The sequence below is a fragment of the Struthio camelus genome, chromosome 8 (genome assembly GCF_040807025.1).
Source record: "Struthio camelus isolate bStrCam1 chromosome 8, bStrCam1.hap1, whole genome shotgun sequence".
Taxonomy (NCBI): domain Eukaryota; kingdom Metazoa; phylum Chordata; class Aves; order Struthioniformes; family Struthionidae; genus Struthio; species Struthio camelus.
This window is the reverse complement of record NC_090949.1, coordinates 10,382,674-10,399,201: the sequence shown is the minus strand read 5'-3', so window position 1 is coordinate 10,399,201 and position 16,528 is coordinate 10,382,674. Positions and strand designations below refer to the sequence as shown.

Below are 16,528 nucleotides of genomic sequence, written 5' to 3'. Positions count from 1 at the left end.
CGAAGCTACAAAGCATTCACATCAAAGGGCAAATCATTAGGGTTTTTAAGAACTCTCACATATAAACTGCTTTTCCACAAACTGAGAAAAGCTTTGTATGTAAATTTTGGGGTACAAAGAAGTTTCTGTGCATTTCTAGATGAAAATAGAAATGTGGAAAACAATGGAAGTGTTAGGTATGTCTTTAGCTCTACTGGCTACTCCATACATGCGCTTTGGTTGTGCAGGAAACTACCTTTCATTTGATTCTTTTATAGTCTCGTTCCTTAGTGTTTCATGCTCTCCTGGATGATTTTATTCCTTGGTCTTTTCTAATGCTATTTTCTTTATTCTTTCTTTGGTGTGACTCTTGAATTCTGCTAAGCAGCATCTGTCACTGTTATGACACCATGATCAGCGGTAGTTTATCTGGTATCTTTATAGATTGATTAGTCTCATGGGTACTATTTTATTAGGTTATGCTTTCTACCTAATCAAACACACTGTTCATGATTGGTAGGCTGGGGCTATAGAATTACCTTGACAAAAAGAAGCTCAGGGAAAATGATTGATATAACTCTAAGGGTAATTAACCTGGCAGGAGGAAATAACTCTGATTTGAACCTAGAGTGATTTTCGGATTAAGGAAGACTTACCCTCATTCAAGGAATGTCATCTGTCTTGTTGCTTGTGACTAAGTGAGGTTCCCCCAGAATGGCCATTCCTGTGGCCTCTGGAAAAATGTGAAAGCATTTGTCTGTGCGCTCCACTTTGCTTGCTTTTTTTCCCCCTCCACTTTCCTTCTGCAGCATGGCACTGTATCTAAAAGCAAGTAGCTAGGGGGAGCTTTTTTGAGCTTAAAGTTGGAATTACAGAATGTAAAGCAAAAAATTGGCATAACATTAAACTTGCTAACAAAAATACTTGAAAATTAAAGGCTAACAATTAGAAGTCTGTGATATATTGTAGCCTTCTTTGAAGCATTTATACTTTGCTGTCCTCTGAAGACTGATAATATTAAATTCCTCTTTGCCTTGGGAAGTGAAGGAGCTTTCTGATCCTCCCCATTCTTCACCTGCTGCTCTTTAAGGAGACTGATTGACTGTGCTGGAGTGATGATAAGAACTTACTAATTTTCAAGTGTGGAATGCAGTTAACAAGTGTTCACTATTTTAAAATAGTAGTACCTAGTTATGCCACTTGGTGGCATGAAATACATATTTCAAAAGTAACTGGCAAAGAGTTTGAAAGTGGGATATCTTTTTGCTGTTTTGTTTTGTCTGCTGGGCAAGTGCAGTGGCTTAGCAAAATCAAAACTTTTGTTTTAGATATCTGTATGCTTGGGTTTCTTGTCGGATCAGCTTTGCCTAGCCTGAGGTATTGTAACAGCATACGTACTGAAATAGTCACAATAAAACTAAAAATCAAGAGACCAATGAAAGGCATTGGTGTTATATTTTGAGGAGATTTGTAATGCATATTTAGCTTTGGTCACTTTCCTGTTGGGGGAATTTAGCCCTTGTTAAAGATCCAACGCAACAAGCAATCTTGTGAGTACTAATAGTGTAGATGTAAAATACTGTGGCTGTATTTTCTCGAGCAAATGGCTGAGCTGATGATTTGTTGCTGATGAGAGTAGAAGGGCTTGGTCCTCCCAACCTGCTTTTGCTTTTGACTGCGTGATTCTGTTCCTTTCTTGCAATGGCTCGGATGCTCATTAACCTTCCATGAACCAATTCAGCTCATCAGCCAGCAGTTTTTTGTAGATTTTCTGTGCGTCTTTTCTGGGTTGGTATCTTGCCGCATTATGAGATGTATTGGTTTACTGAGACTGTACCAGCCAAACCTGGTGGAAGGGAAGGGAAGGGAAGGGGAGCAGGAACCTCTTTATGATAGTGCTGAGCTTATTGCTTTTCTTGCAAACATTGTGAATCCTGCTGAGTCACCCAGCAGCACAAGGGAAGACAGGCATTGATATTAAATAATTCTTCTATAAGATAGCATCTCCCCCAAACTATTATGCAACTGGGCTCACATCCCTTTCTTGTTTATTTTCCCCTCTGCATGTTCATTTGTATGCTGGTTTTCAGGAGGCGGGAAGTTATCTTTCAACCATCTTTTTCAGATGATTTGTCAAGACTTCTTTTTTCTAAAAATAATACGGAGATATAAAATTTAAAAAAAACCCCACATTCGCACTGCCTGAACCTTACAAAACTGTTTTCCTAGTTTTTTTTAAAAACAATAGTGATTAGTAGAATAACCTTATGTTCACTTGTAGCGTGGAATCACAGAGCGAACGGATTTCTTGCTTAGGTTAGCAAAATTTTATGACAAGCTGGGAAGTCTGCAGTAAAACAGTTGTGTAGCAAACTTAAGATTATTGGTCTGTATCTTCAAAAGTGACATGACACTGGAACACTAATAATCTCAAAAAGTCTATTTGACTCTTTTTTTTTTTTTTTCTTGCCATACTTTTTTTTTAAATGTTACCATCTAAACAGATCTAGTATAATCTGCTTTACTACAGAGAAGTTTTAAAATGTCATTCTGAATCTTCTGGGAGCAAGACGAAGTAGCTGTTAATACATAACAGCAATTCAGAATGGGAAATAAACAATAATATCAATAGCATAGCGCTATTTTGTTCATGTTTAATTGTATGTTCCATTTTGAAATTCTGTTTGTTTATTTGTTTGGAAGCTTTATCCAGGTATAAAAGGCCACCACTTTGAAAGAGTGTATCTTGCAAAATAGTGCATTAGGAAATGGGCACAATTTTTTATAAGAAGCTTGTGCATGTTCACATGTTATTAATGCCCACTTTCATAGCAATGTTTTAGCTGAATTTTAAATGGCAACTAAATCTTATTCAGGGTTAAATTATGAGTATATTGGGCGGGGGGAAAGCTAAATTTTAAAGTCTGTCTAATATGCATGCATATTAAAGATTTTTTTTCTTTTAATGGTCAGTTTTATGTGCACTCATGTTAAATTTGGCCTCCCTGTTATGCCTAGGTATGATATAGTCCTCTATTTGAGGCCACAGAACTCTGGATGATCTTACATACCCTTTGAGCTAGGATACCTAGGCACAATGAGGTGAGTTAAGGATACAATTTCAGCCTTAACTCTGAATTTCCTAATTTCTATGTTGCTTAAATAGGACCTTACTGTAGTTTTTACACACAGCGGTTACATGATTGAACCACTCGATGCGTTCAGCAATCCTCAGCTCTGTTTTGAACAGCTATATTCTGTGCTGATCACTGCAGAAATAGAAACATCTGCTGACAAAAAAAAAAAAATGCCGTTGCTGTGGACTTTGGGTGTTTCCATCAGTTTTTTTAGTAGCCCTTTCAGAATTTATTACTCAAGTATTGGTATCATACCTTTATTTTGTGCCATGTATTGATTTCATGCTGCATTTTGATGATAGAACGTTATCTTCACTAATTGGGAATAAAAGCTACATACTTTCAGGAGCAAGATCTGGTTAATGATACTGTTAACATCAAAAAATTGGTTTATAACTGCCTTTGTGTCACTAATAGGAGCTCATTATTTGCGATCTTTTTTCAATATTTCCAATGCTTCTGTTGATTTTAAAAAGCAAACTTTTTGAGATTTTCAGATTTGGTAACTTTAAATTAGACCATATAGCTGTGTGGAAGCTAAACTTGGAATAGCAAATAACTTCATAAGAAGAAAGATGACCTTGCAATGCATCAAATCAAAGTCAGAAACAGATTTTTAGTAATGGAATACATTACTTGTAGGTGGACCATACCTTTATTGCAAAGGATGATTTAGTCAAATAAGGTAGGGGTTGAAACGAATTTTAGAACTTTGTCTTGATGCTGGGTTTTTGGCACTGGACTATGTAAAACCAACTGTTTTGTAACATCTGGATGCTTTCTAAATGAGCCTGTGAGATTTGTTGTTATGGTACCAGTTATAGCACAGGGCCATCCAGAGCTTTTTTTCGACAACAAAATAAATAATAGAATGGAAGATGTAACTCGAGGACTGCTGTGCTGTATTTGGTGCCTCAACCTTCAATTGACTCAGAAACTCAGATTAGATTATTAGGGAAAGGTACCTGCTTTGAATTTATGAATCTTAATAGGAAGATGTGATGGAGTAGTCTAATCAAATGGTTCCATGCCATTTTGTCTTCTGTTTTATTTTGTTTTTTAAGCTAAGCTTCACTTGGCAACATGGCAATTTTCTCTCTCTCTCTCTCTCTCTCTCTCTCTCTCTCTCTCTCTCTCTCTCTCTCTCTCTCTCTCTCTCTCTCTCTTTTTTTTTTTTCCTTGTTCTCTCAGGTCTGGCTTCAACATCTAATACAGATACAGTGTTGTTTTATTTCGGGTATTCTTAAATGCAGTGTGTAGTTTCACTAGCAACATTTTTCAAATGTAGGTACCTACTTCAAGCTGGGGTTGTAAATACTGATCAGTCAAATATCCGTCCAGGACTTCCTGGACAGAAATGAACAGGCAAGAGTTGAGATTTCTGGGAGAATACAGAAAATCCTCCTAAGTCCCAAGTCAAAATGTTAGGCCACAGAGAATCTTTCTCGGATAGCCTGCATGTATTGCAATACTATATAAAGGCAGAAAATACATTTTTTGCCAATGCTGAGACACCTTAAGTGGCAGAGATGTGTTAGAACTTAAGGTAGATGGGTATCCTGACCCCTCTCTCTCCAAAAGGACTCGTTAGCTTAGGTGTATAGCAGTGTTGGACTGGCTCTGTGCATCGATAGAATGCTGTGCCCATATAATAAACCTTGCACTCATTCCACATTTAGTGCTAGCAATTGCCTCCTCCTTGCTCTGCCCTCTTCACCCTGCCCAGGAACCACTGCTAGGTACCTCCTCCTTGGTACTTCTCTTGGTAACTTCTCTCGTGTCATCTAGACCCAGGAACATATTGTCGTCTTGCGCCTGTCACCTGCTGTTCTGAACTCCTTTTCTTCAGCTATAGGACTATTCCTGCTTTCTTTTCCTCACCTTCAGTCTCATGCTTTCTGAGAAGTGTCAGTGGATCTTTAATGTATTTCCATTTCGTCAGCGGGGGACCACTGGTCTAAGGTCCACGTTTGTTGCATTTTGTTTTCTAGGAATAGGATACTTGATTTGACTTGGCTCTTGTACATTTAAACAGACTAATTCTATACTGTAGTTGGAATAAAAAAATACATTTATGCTGAAAGGCAGATATTTGATGAGAACACAAATTTCTTGCCAAGTTTCATTTTTCCTCCTATTTTTGCTATTATTGCAAACTCCTGTATCCAGCTGCTCTAGTTTCTGTGTTGATCTTGCTTCTAGTCTCAAAACTTCTCTCTTTTAATTTCTCTTTTTTTGAATTCATTATTGAGTTAGTGCTCTGTCAGAGCAACCGTTCATTCTGTACTTCTCTATTTTTCATAGGCAGTTGTTTATCACCCAGTGTTCTTTCCCTTAGTGTCCTGTATTAGCTGTCGTTTTTGCAGCTGGAGTTTGCTATGGTGTCCCTTCATCCTAATATCATACTCTTTGCCACACTTCTCTCTCCTCTTAATACTACCTTCTTTTTCCTTTCTCTATCAGCTTAGTTAATGCAACGACTACTTCAGGCTAGCTCACTGTAGTCCACTTCGGATCTTTCTGCTTTCATCTTAGTACTACTTTTACTTTTATGTCTGTTATACCATTTCCCAATCATATCTCAGAGAACCTTTAGTTCTTGGTTCTCTTTCCTATGCTGTAGCATTAATTCTTTTAAATGTTTTCATTCTATTGGACTGTGTTATTTAGTTTTTTTGCTACCGCTGATTATTTCACTGCCCTTGATGGATCTTCCTTCCCTGTCCTTTATTTCGTAACTGCGTGAACTCTAGCCTTTAGCTTGCATGCCTGCAGCCTGTGAGGTTTCAATCACTGTAGTATATATTCTGCATGTGTCATTGACTCCCTTGATAACATTTTAAGTCAAATAAATTGTGCTTTTCTTAATTTTTTTATTTATTTCTGTATTTGTCATCTAGACTGTAGGAATGTAATCTGAACTGAGTAAACACAGGTGTTACTGAAGTATAAAAAATAAGCGTCTGATATAGATGCTCGCAGAAGATGTAAAGAAACGGGTGATGTCTGAGGCTGTTTCTGGAACAGGGATAGTAATGGAAGGGGCAATGAGGGTTGAGGGAATTTAAGGAGAATTAAAGAAAAGCAAAAAAAGAGCTGCTAATTTTCTGCTTAGTTTTGTCATCTGCAATACTGCTGTCTATATTGAGTAGACAAAATTTAGTGAATTTGGGGGAAATTGGTCTCGCTTTACTGACACTTGCATAGTTAAGGACAATTCTAAGAGTATAATTCCACATTTTCCGGGAAGCAGTTCTAAATTAATTGTTTCCTAGGCAAAACTGACGATCCTCTTGGAAGAGGAAGAGGTTAAGTTTATATGTCAGTAATTTAATGAAAACATCCAGTAGAGGAATGCAATCCAATCTTTCAGTATCTAATTCACTTTTGGCTTATGAAATGACAGACTCATGTGAGTAGCGTCCTATACCTTACAGGAACTAAAATAGAAAAAGTTCTCTGACATTAGGATTCCTCTTCTTCCCCTTTCCCCCATGATGCTTTCTCACAGAAAGGGTTTTTCTTTAAGAACTGCCTTTAACTATAAAACAGATATCTATCTTTTCTTTCTTGTTGGAAGTGGTTTTGCGTTCACAGCCCTGAATTAATGTTCGGTTTACTTATTTAAAAAAAAAAAAAATTGTCTCCCAGTCTTAACCTTAAAGTAACATTTTCAATTGAAAAACAGTCTCATAGACTAAAAATACATTATCTTTTTTCTGAGCGTACAGTTCACTGAGAAGAAATTGCTACTATGAAATCCCTGTTCTACTTATGCCTTCCAACTATTTGATTATGGTCTTTTTAATTCAGTCCTGCATTGCCCCTATCAATTGCAGATTATGGAGGGGGAACAAAAAAAAGAAAAATACCTAATCTTCTGAGATGTTTAGTAATACTAATAATTTCTGTTTTGCTTTCTTTAAATACAGCATTTAAGTTTGATTACCGTTAGACAACATTAAAGGCCTGGCTGTAATGTCAAGGGCTTTACTTATATTTTCTAAAAATTAGATATTTAACACAAAAATAGTCTATACAACAGCATCACACAAACTGGTAACTTAAGTGCTAGGTTAAAATGGAGAGATGTACTGCAAATTAAGAAACAAGTGAAAAATCTAAATTATCATTCAGCAAAATTCAGCAAACTCAGGTTTATTAGTCAGCAAACTCTCATAGAAAATATTGGGACATCTTTAAATTTAATTAGTTTGCCCCTGAGATATTTGACTCATCTTAAAAACAAACAAACAAACAAAAAAAAGTCTAGGTTTCATGATGTGCTCCATTGCCCCAAATGAATAATTTTTGGGCTCCTATGATGTGATTTTTATTTTTTCCCTTTGCTTCTTTTATCTCTCTCTCTGACATTAAAATTACCTGATTTTTTAACTGCTTACTATGAGTAGTGCTTTACTTGCCATTCTACTATAATCTAGGGGTTCCTACTTTTTTTTTGGGGGGGGGTCCTTTATTAATTGTTTTAGGGGGATGGTAAGGCAGTAATATCAGTGTTTCTAAGTAGAGGTGTGAAGTGCTTGTCTTATCACTGAATTGTATATGACAGCCATCCACTGTTAGTCTCCTGCAGCAAGGGCTTTTTCGGGGCTATTCAGACTAGATTTGCTGCCTGCTTGTAGAGTGAAGCTGTATTGTGAATTGCCAATGAAAATGTGTGTTTATAATGGAAAATGTTACCAACTTAAATTATAAATGTCCTCAGTACTGAGCAAATCCTCAACATTTGTGCTTTTTTCCAGGTAATAAATAATGCTTGTGCTACTCAAGCCATAGTAAGTGTGCTATTAAATTGTGCTCATCAGGATATCCATCTAGGGGAGACTCTGTCAGAATTTAAAGAATTTTCACAAAGTTTTGATGCTGCGGTAAGTGCCTACTATTTTCTGAATCTATTCTAGTATTGAATGTGTACAATGGCTTATAATTTTATTCTGTTTTTGTTTATTAGATGAAAGGTTTGGCACTAAGCAACTCAGAAGTGATTCGGCAGGTTCACAACAGTTTTGCCAGGTAACAGGGCGCTTTAGATGTTGCACAAGTAGGCAAAACTCAGGCAGTTTTTTTTCACTTCAGATTTCTTTTATTTTCCTTGCAGGCAACAGATGTTTGAATTTGATGCAAAGTCTTCAGCAAAAGAAGAAGATGCATTTCACTTTGTAAGTTATGTACCTGTTAGTGGACGGCTTTATGAACTAGATGGATTAAGGGAAGGACCAATTGATTTAGGTAATATTTTATATCTTTCTAAATATCTTTCATTTTAATAATAAATTATTGTAACAAATTGGTTATATGTTACAGGATCAAACTATATATTAAAATAAAGCATATTTCTTAGATTTTTTTAATATGTAATTCAGGCACATACAGACTTCTTTACAGTCATTTGTATTGTTTGATGTTTGTTGATCAGAAAATCCAGTTGTCTTCCTGCTTTCTCCATGTTTCTGATTATCTGTTAAGCCATGTCTTTCCTTTCATCCAGTAACTAAATGAACAGTCCATTCAGTCCAGGGGGCTTCTAATATTTTAATTCTGTCACAAATTGACTTTTTGTGAATGTTCATCCTCCGTATTTGAGGAGATGTGTTGTTGCTCTCAGCTCTGTCTCTAGAGAACTGGTAAAACTATGTAATTTTTTGGGTTGTCTTTATTGCAATTGTATTTTGCAACTCCCTTTGCTAATATTTTTCTGCAAATATCTTCACTTGTTTTGTTGTGTTGTCACCCAAGACAATTCCTATGTCACGTTTTCAGAGCTATTGTATTTCTTCAGGTTAATTATAAACTATCCCTTTATTTCATCACTACTTTCTTCTGTGGGAGTATGTATACAGCTGACATACTTTTTTTTTTTTTTTTAAATACGTTATGCGTTATACAGCATGTATGCAGCTGACATTACGCAGTGTCCTTCCTTTCCCTTCTTAGGTAGCAAATATTTAGCTGATGGTTTCAAAGAGAATAGCTACCTTTACCATAGGTTTATACTCTATATAAAAGCTGCTCCTGTTTCATGTCTTGTGATTTTTCTCACACTTAGGCTGTAAATGTGCCCTCTTGCATCTTGAAAATCTCTGCTGTACCTGTCATGTTTCTGGGCTCTTCTTTGAGCCAGTTATAATCTCAGTACTTCACACTCCAAGTATCCAGTTTGTTTTCCAATTTCCTTTTTAAGCCCCACTAGTGGCTTGCTCCTCAATCTCATCTTTAGTCTGGCTGGGGAGACTATACTGTCTGCAGACCTACCAGCAGGATAACTTTTTTTTCTTACGATCAGCAGATCGTATGTATTTTTTCATTTGCTTGAAGACCTTGAAATTGCTAGAAAGGGGCATTATCAATTTAGGAAATTACCTTTAGTTATTTTCTTATTTCTCTTAAAAGCACGTTATCTATTATATAGTCTTCTATATTTATTTTCTTTTTCTGACTTTTTAATATAGTGTTGTGTCAACTTAGTGTTAAGTCTTCATTTCATCTAAATGGAACAGCTGTAACTACCCTTTCTTTTTGCATTTGCCAGCTGCTTTTATGTTCTTGGGAGCATATGGTCACACTTACAGACCTAATGAAGAGGAAGAAGTTTTGTCAGCATGTAATGATTTACTTAAGGAAAAAAATCACTTTTGGTTTTACTTTCTTGAACTCTTACATTTTTGAATGATACATATACAAAGGTTTATTAAAGAACTGATACCTTGCACTTTTCCTCTGAAGAATCCACTTTGTTTTAATTTTCCAACCAGTTTAGAAAATCTGTTCTTCATTGTGCAATTATACTTGTTTGCGTTCTCTTCATGAAATGAGAAGTAGCTGAAGTACAGCTACTACATGTAGGCATAAATGCCTGTTGCCATGGTTTCATCTGCAGGCTATATGGAGCCAAGTACAAAATACATTTACCGTATATTCCTATTTACCAAAAAGCAGTATTTAAGAACATGTTGTGCAGGTAACGAAGAAGACAGTGTAGAAATTAAGCTGCATAAGGCATTCTGGATTCCAGATTTTTAAAAATTCCTTTAAATCAAAGCTTACTTGAGGGAAATCCTGTGAAATAATTAATGGTGACAGGAAATGAAGGTCTCTCTTTAGCCTACTGAAGTCAGGAGGGCTGACCTGAGATTGCCAGCAGTTAGGACATTCTGAATGTGTGAAGTCTCAGGATGGAGTGATGTGGCCTTAAAATGAGATTTAACCTTGTAGTATCTTTGCATTGTACTTCACATAAGTAAGAAGTAATTAATTCTGTGTAGCCATTACTTCTTCAAAGAGCTTTGCAAGTGTTGAGTGTTGTTAAAACTTTCAAACTTTGCTTAAATGTATAATAGAATAAATTATCACGGAGGAGGAGGGAGCATTGTGTACCATCCTGGCTTTTTCTTAATCTGTCATACCAGTCAGTCTTTTGTGTTGTACAAAAAACATACGTAATTTACAATTTTTCTCTTGTTTCTTCTCATCAACAAAATAAATGTTAGGTGTTTTTGCCCTTAAAATGTAATTCTGCTCCATTGCTCTGGCCAGTACGTTACCTGAATGTTGTTATTCAAAAATATATCATCCTCCTCCTAGAAAGATGAGTTGAATATTTTGAGACTGAATTGCCCGGGAAAAATTTGTTAGATGGTCTGTTTGATAGCAGTGCCTAAGCATGAATTATATGAATCTTGAATTTGCAGCAAAGTTTGCAAAGAAGATTATTTTTCCTTTTTTTTTTTTTTTTCCTAGGTGCTTGCAATCAAGATGACTGGATAAGTGCTGTACGGCCTGTCATAGAGAAACGAATACAAAAGTAAATGGTCATGATGCTTTTAAAATATAGCATTATATATTTGTGGAAGAATTCCTTTTTCTTAACTTCCTTTGATCTTTCATCTGAATTTCTAAGAGATTAAGCTCCTACATCATTTTATGTGTATATTCGTATGTGACTAAATGAAATATATGATTTAATGAGAGTAGGTATCTGTATTGTAAAGAGAGGTCCTGCTAGTACTTTGATAAAGAAAGAACAAGATTGTTAATTCTGTTAGACAGCTGTAGATCTTTGAGTGAAAACTAAGTATGCTATTACTGTGGATAATTATTAATATTACTGTGGTTGAGTGTGATGTCATAACTCAAAATACCAGATAATCCAACATTACAACAGGTATTTATAGAAAGCGAGTTTTCCTTAGGTGGCTTGTGGCGTGCTTTGGAAATTTAGGCTAGAAAAACATATTATAGAAGTCTTCTAGCATCCCAACTCTGACCCCAAGCTGCAGCTCCAAAACATGTTAGAAATGAAATGTTGGCTTTGCACTATTTTTAGGAAACAATTTTCAAAGAATCTTTTATTTGTAGGTTGATAGTTGATGAGGAAAACATTTACTGCCAGACCACATTTGGAGAATTTAAACTCTGAAAGGACTGCAAATCTAATCGTTCAAGTTACTCTTCATATTTCATGGAAAAGAGGTCTCCAGCGTTTTCTAACAAGAAGTAACAATGATGAGAGAGTTTTTAAAAATACATACATACATACGTACATACATATATACAAATATATTTGGGCAGCAGTCCTGCATGAGTGATGTTGTCAGCCATATCACATTTTGTTTTGTCTTTTGGTCGCAGTTTCAAATTTTTGTTTCTTGTGACCACAGATGGGAATATTGTAACATCTTGGGAGAGCATGTTACAGGAAGTTACAATTTGGGTAGTGCTGATCCGAGGTACGGTTTTATCTCATGGTAGGATTAGATCTGCAGCACAGCTTAATTTCATAGCTCTGTTTTTTTTTCAAATGCAAAATGCATTCCCTTCTAATGAAAGAAACCCTGGAGGAGGTTTTTGTGTTGTCATGTAAAAAGATTAATTTTGAAAACTTCTTGCTCCTCATTTAGATACAGTGAAGGGGAGATAAGGTTTAACTTGATGGCCATTGTGTCTGACAGAAAAATGATATATGAGCAGAGGATTGCAGAGTTACAGCGGCAACTTGCAGAGGTAGGTCAGGGTATTAAGTTACTGGAGCTGTTAAGTTGTAATAGTTCTGGCTTCACTTTATTATTCGCCTCCTCTACCCTTCCTTCTTCCCTTGCTCCAGAAAGAGCATTAACCAAGAGAAGCAGGGAAAGGATTGTAAGATGCCTGTCGAGCACAGTGCAGTGCTGTGTGGAAATACTTGTGGCAGCTCTGGTTAGTTCCGAGTGAGCTAATTCAGACACTAGGTGCAGCGTGACCACATCGTTGTGGCTCTCTGTTCCCGCTAACGTGCTGCGGTAGTGCGACTATTCTTTTCCTAGTACTTGAACTGAACCACTTGTAATTAACTGCAGAAGTTCCTACAATGCTCCCGTAACTGTAAGCAAAAACTGACTATGTATAGGAATAGAAACATCATAAAGGCAAGACTTTTTTTCTTTTAAGAAAGGAATGCTGTAATTTCATCATCCATTTAACTTTATCTGTTTCTGTGGAAGGAGGAACCTATGGACACAGACCAGAGTAGTAATATGTTAAGTTCTATTCAGTCAGAAGTTGCAAAATACCAGATGCTAATTGAAGAAGAGAACCAAAAATTGAAAAGATACAAGGTATGTAACCTTTGTTTTGTCTGATCAAACTGTTGAAAAAAATCATAAGAAAAAGTGAGCTTTCTTGTCTGTGGGAGGCTGTTGCAATTAATCTGAAGGAGTTGGATGGGTACTAGAAAGATCCATGTGTTATGAGTTTGATGTAAATTGGCATGTTGTTCCTGAATTCACAGCTTACCAGCCTGTTTCCTTTTAGCATAAAGCTTGCAAGTCAATTTGTGATGTTCACTGTTAACTCCCTTTGGTGCTTTTTTTTATATTTCTTTCTCGCTTAAAAAGATTTATTTATTTAAGCACAGTGAATTCTGAAACTCTGGCAAGAAATTGCTTTATGCGCCCCAGAAGGCTGACCAACATGTTACAGCTAGAATCACTGATTACGCTACTATATGTAATAGTGGTCGCTTGAAAGGATTTTTTTTTTTTCCATTTTTTACTAGGACTTTGAAGCATTAGTCTCGTTGTCTTTCTCTGCAGAGCATTTATGTTGGCTCTTTCGCCCTCCTTGTCATCAGTAAAGAATGTTGATGCATTAGTTGATAAGAAGGATGATTAAAGGATAAATGATGTTAATGAAAATGAGACAAGGGAAAGTTTCTCTGAGATCATAAGTTGCAACTTTCTTTAATTATTCAGAAATACTTCAGGGAATGTTTTGAGGAAATAAAGCTGGTTGACCAAATTTTTTTTCTTTAATCTCGTAACCCTTTTTGGATGGAAGGTGCCTAGATAATTATAGAATTGTTCTTAATCAAAGTTGATATAGTTCCTTTGAAGATAACTCTACTTTTTTTGCAGAAACTTTATTTCACTATTTTGTAGAAGATACAAGACCAATATTTTAGTAATTCTAATGATAATTTCAAATCTAAATCTACAGGACATGTGTTAAGTTCAAAGTTGTAAAGCGTCATGGCTATTTGTCTTTAAAGCAGAGTCTTGCAATCTCTATTCCGTAGAATCAGGCTACAATTCAAGAGATCATACTAAAAAATAAATTAAAAAACAAAAGCAACAACAACAAACCCACAAAGCATGCAGTTTACCAAGCATGCAACTAAGCAAACAAATGAAATTGGTGGGCAAAAAACTTAAAGTTCCACAATTTTTCACTTCTAATTAGCAAACACTGCGTAAAGGTCTCTCTTTTTTTTTTTTTTCTTTCTTCTCCTTTTCTTTTCTCTTTTTCTCCCTCTCCCCTTTGGGTCTAGGGAAGTCATTTCTCCCAGTCAAAAAAATAATCAGAAATTCCTACTTTTTTAAAGGGTTGAACCATTGTAGCAGCTGCAAATTAATCATCATAATGAAAATAATTGTTTTTGCATTGCTAAAATGTTTAAGCATTTTAACCAAAGTTCAGGCCATGACTTGCTAGGGAGTGTAAAACTACATAAGACGATAAACCACAATTTAAGTTAAACAAAAAGTGGAAAGTTTAGATGACAATACTTGTCAGTAACTTAAACCATAGAGCCTACTTAATAATCCCTGAGGATATTTGGCTAATATGGCAAAAGAGTGTAAGGACAGCTTGTGCCTTACACAGTATATTCATCTAGCATGTACTTTCTCACCTGGTGTGTTCAGAATTTTATTACTTGAATTTCATTTTTACCTGGCTGATATTTAAAAAGAACTCCAAGTTTTGGGGAAGAAAAAGCCCCTTTTAGTCATATAATAATTCTGTTACTGCTTTAAATTTATTTTTAGATTGAAAATATTAGAAGAAAACATAACTACCTGCCTTTCATCATGGAATTATTAAAGACTCTAGCAGAACACCAACAGTTAATACCGCTAGTAGAAAAAGTGAGTATTTTTAGATTACTTTTTGGAAACGATATATTACTGTAACTTTTCATACCTTCTGTTTAAAATTAAAACTGTAGTCAAATATCTAGGAAGTGTGATTTCTGCATTCAGCTTTATTGCTGGCTTGTGTGATAGTACCTTGCACTTCTGAAGACGTACAAGCCTAACTGAGATGAGCAATGGAGGGGCCCACCAACTTTGCTTTTCTGTGCAAAGGCAGACTGTTTCTCCCCTTTGATAACCTAAACAAAGCTTTCTAATGGCGATATAGCAAGACGCCACCCAATATCAACTAGATGATCGTGTTACGGGACATAAAATGATACACTACAAAGCATATGTATTATCTGTGTATTTGTAATCTTCAGCTCAAAAAGGGATGGCAGAATGGCACTGGGAACTCTACTGCATGCTAACTGGAGATATACATCATAATTTTAGTAGGACTTTTAATTTTTCAGTGTGGAGAAGCCCAAATCATGTCTACGTACAAGGCTGGTCCCTCTTGCCGAGTAGACTCAGACCTGGAATCTTAGTACTCAGTTCTGTTGATTTATCTGTCCACGCTAGATGGCAGCCTTTGCACAGAACTTCTGGTAGTTTAAGCTGCTTGAAGAATTCAGCTCTCTTCATTTTCCCTTTCCTGATACTGATCTACTGGCTCATTGTTTTCACCTTTACATGATGTCTAGCTATTAACATTGATTTACTATCAAGGTTTAAAGTAAGGCGTGTTTATTAAATTATATAACATATCTCCTGTCACTCTGTCAAGGATATTGAACTGTATGGCTATTCAAGTACTCGACTTGAATTGTAGCAGTATCATAGTGCTGGCTTGCATGTGTACCGCGTGCAGTAGACGGGTTGCCTAATTTTGAGCTCGCTGTTAAGAAAGAGCTATATATTACTTAATGAGCTCATTCATTTAGCTGAATTTATGTAGGAGAGTAGGCTTGTAGGCTACCAGTTTAAAAGAGTAGCTGTTTTGGTAATGTCTAGATGTATACTGTTTTAATAAATTGTCTAGGAGATAAAGAAGACAAAGATGAACTCTTTCAGTAGCTGTTTGTGCTTCTCTCTATGCATGTGCAGGTCTAAAGGAACTACACTGGCTTGAATTTGTTCCAAGAAATGTAAACTACCTTTAATTTTTTTTTAGTTTTGAATTTGACTTTTAAGATTTTCCTACTTTATGTGGGTTTTTAATCCATTTACATATTAATAGAGGTTATTATAGAGCTGGAATATTATAATAGGTTGTAATAGAGCTTGAAAAAATACAGATTATTGTCTTATCAGAGTTTAATATCGTTTTCCTCTGCTTTCTAGGCGAAAGAAAAACAGAATGCCAAGAAAGTTCAGGAGGCCAAGTGAAGATGACTTTGCAAAATGTGTACAATTATGTGCTTCTGAAACTATTTTCATGACAGCAAATAAAACTTTTCATAAACTTTAAATTTTGTCCAGCGCACGTTTGGCAATTGTAACAGTTTGTCTTGTACTGTATGCACGGGTCTAAATTTTTTTCTTCCCCTGCATCATGTGCATGTAGTACTCTTAAGTAATGTTTAGATTCTCCTGATCAAATTCAGTATTTAACAGTCTATTGGACTTCTGAAAGCCTGGGAAATAGACCTGAAAATGTGCAGAGAAAATGTACCCATGCGTCTTAATCTCTTCCTGAGGAAACCGTTAAAACATTTTGTCCCACGCAAGTATATGATGATGATGCAGAGAATGCCATAATTTCAATATACGCATGAGCTTTCTTTGCTCATCCCTATTAACAATTACAATACTATCTGACTGTTCAGTGACATATGCTGTGTCTTTGTTTTTATGAAGTTTGTTTCTAATTTTTTACAGAGCTGAAAAGTATGAATTTAGCTGTAGCAACATTTGCAAAGACCGATGTATAATCTCAAAAGATCCACATTGCTTTAGTAGAAGAGATAATAAATATTCCCATTTTTATTTTGGCAAACA

The 16,528-nt window shown here is 35.8% G+C and overlaps 1 protein-coding gene across 1 annotated transcript in view; it reads left to right on the top strand.

Moving 5' to 3' along the window:
- Nucleotides 1–16,528, top strand: part of UCHL5 (ubiquitin C-terminal hydrolase L5) — a 20,922-nt gene extending 4,394 nt beyond the window's left edge. Inside the window, exons 4-11 of the mRNA XM_068952075.1 lie at nt 7,880–8,005; nt 8,089–8,150; nt 8,236–8,366; nt 10,875–10,938; nt 12,035–12,137; nt 12,614–12,727; nt 14,438–14,536; nt 15,872–16,528. Of these exons, the coding sequence (XP_068808176.1) occupies nt 7,880–8,005; nt 8,089–8,150; nt 8,236–8,366; nt 10,875–10,938; nt 12,035–12,137; nt 12,614–12,727; nt 14,438–14,536; nt 15,872–15,916 (744 nt within the window). The 3' untranslated portion in view covers nt 15,917–16,528. The remainder of the gene's footprint in view (nt 1–7,879; nt 8,006–8,088; nt 8,151–8,235; nt 8,367–10,874; nt 10,939–12,034; nt 12,138–12,613; nt 12,728–14,437; nt 14,537–15,871) is intronic.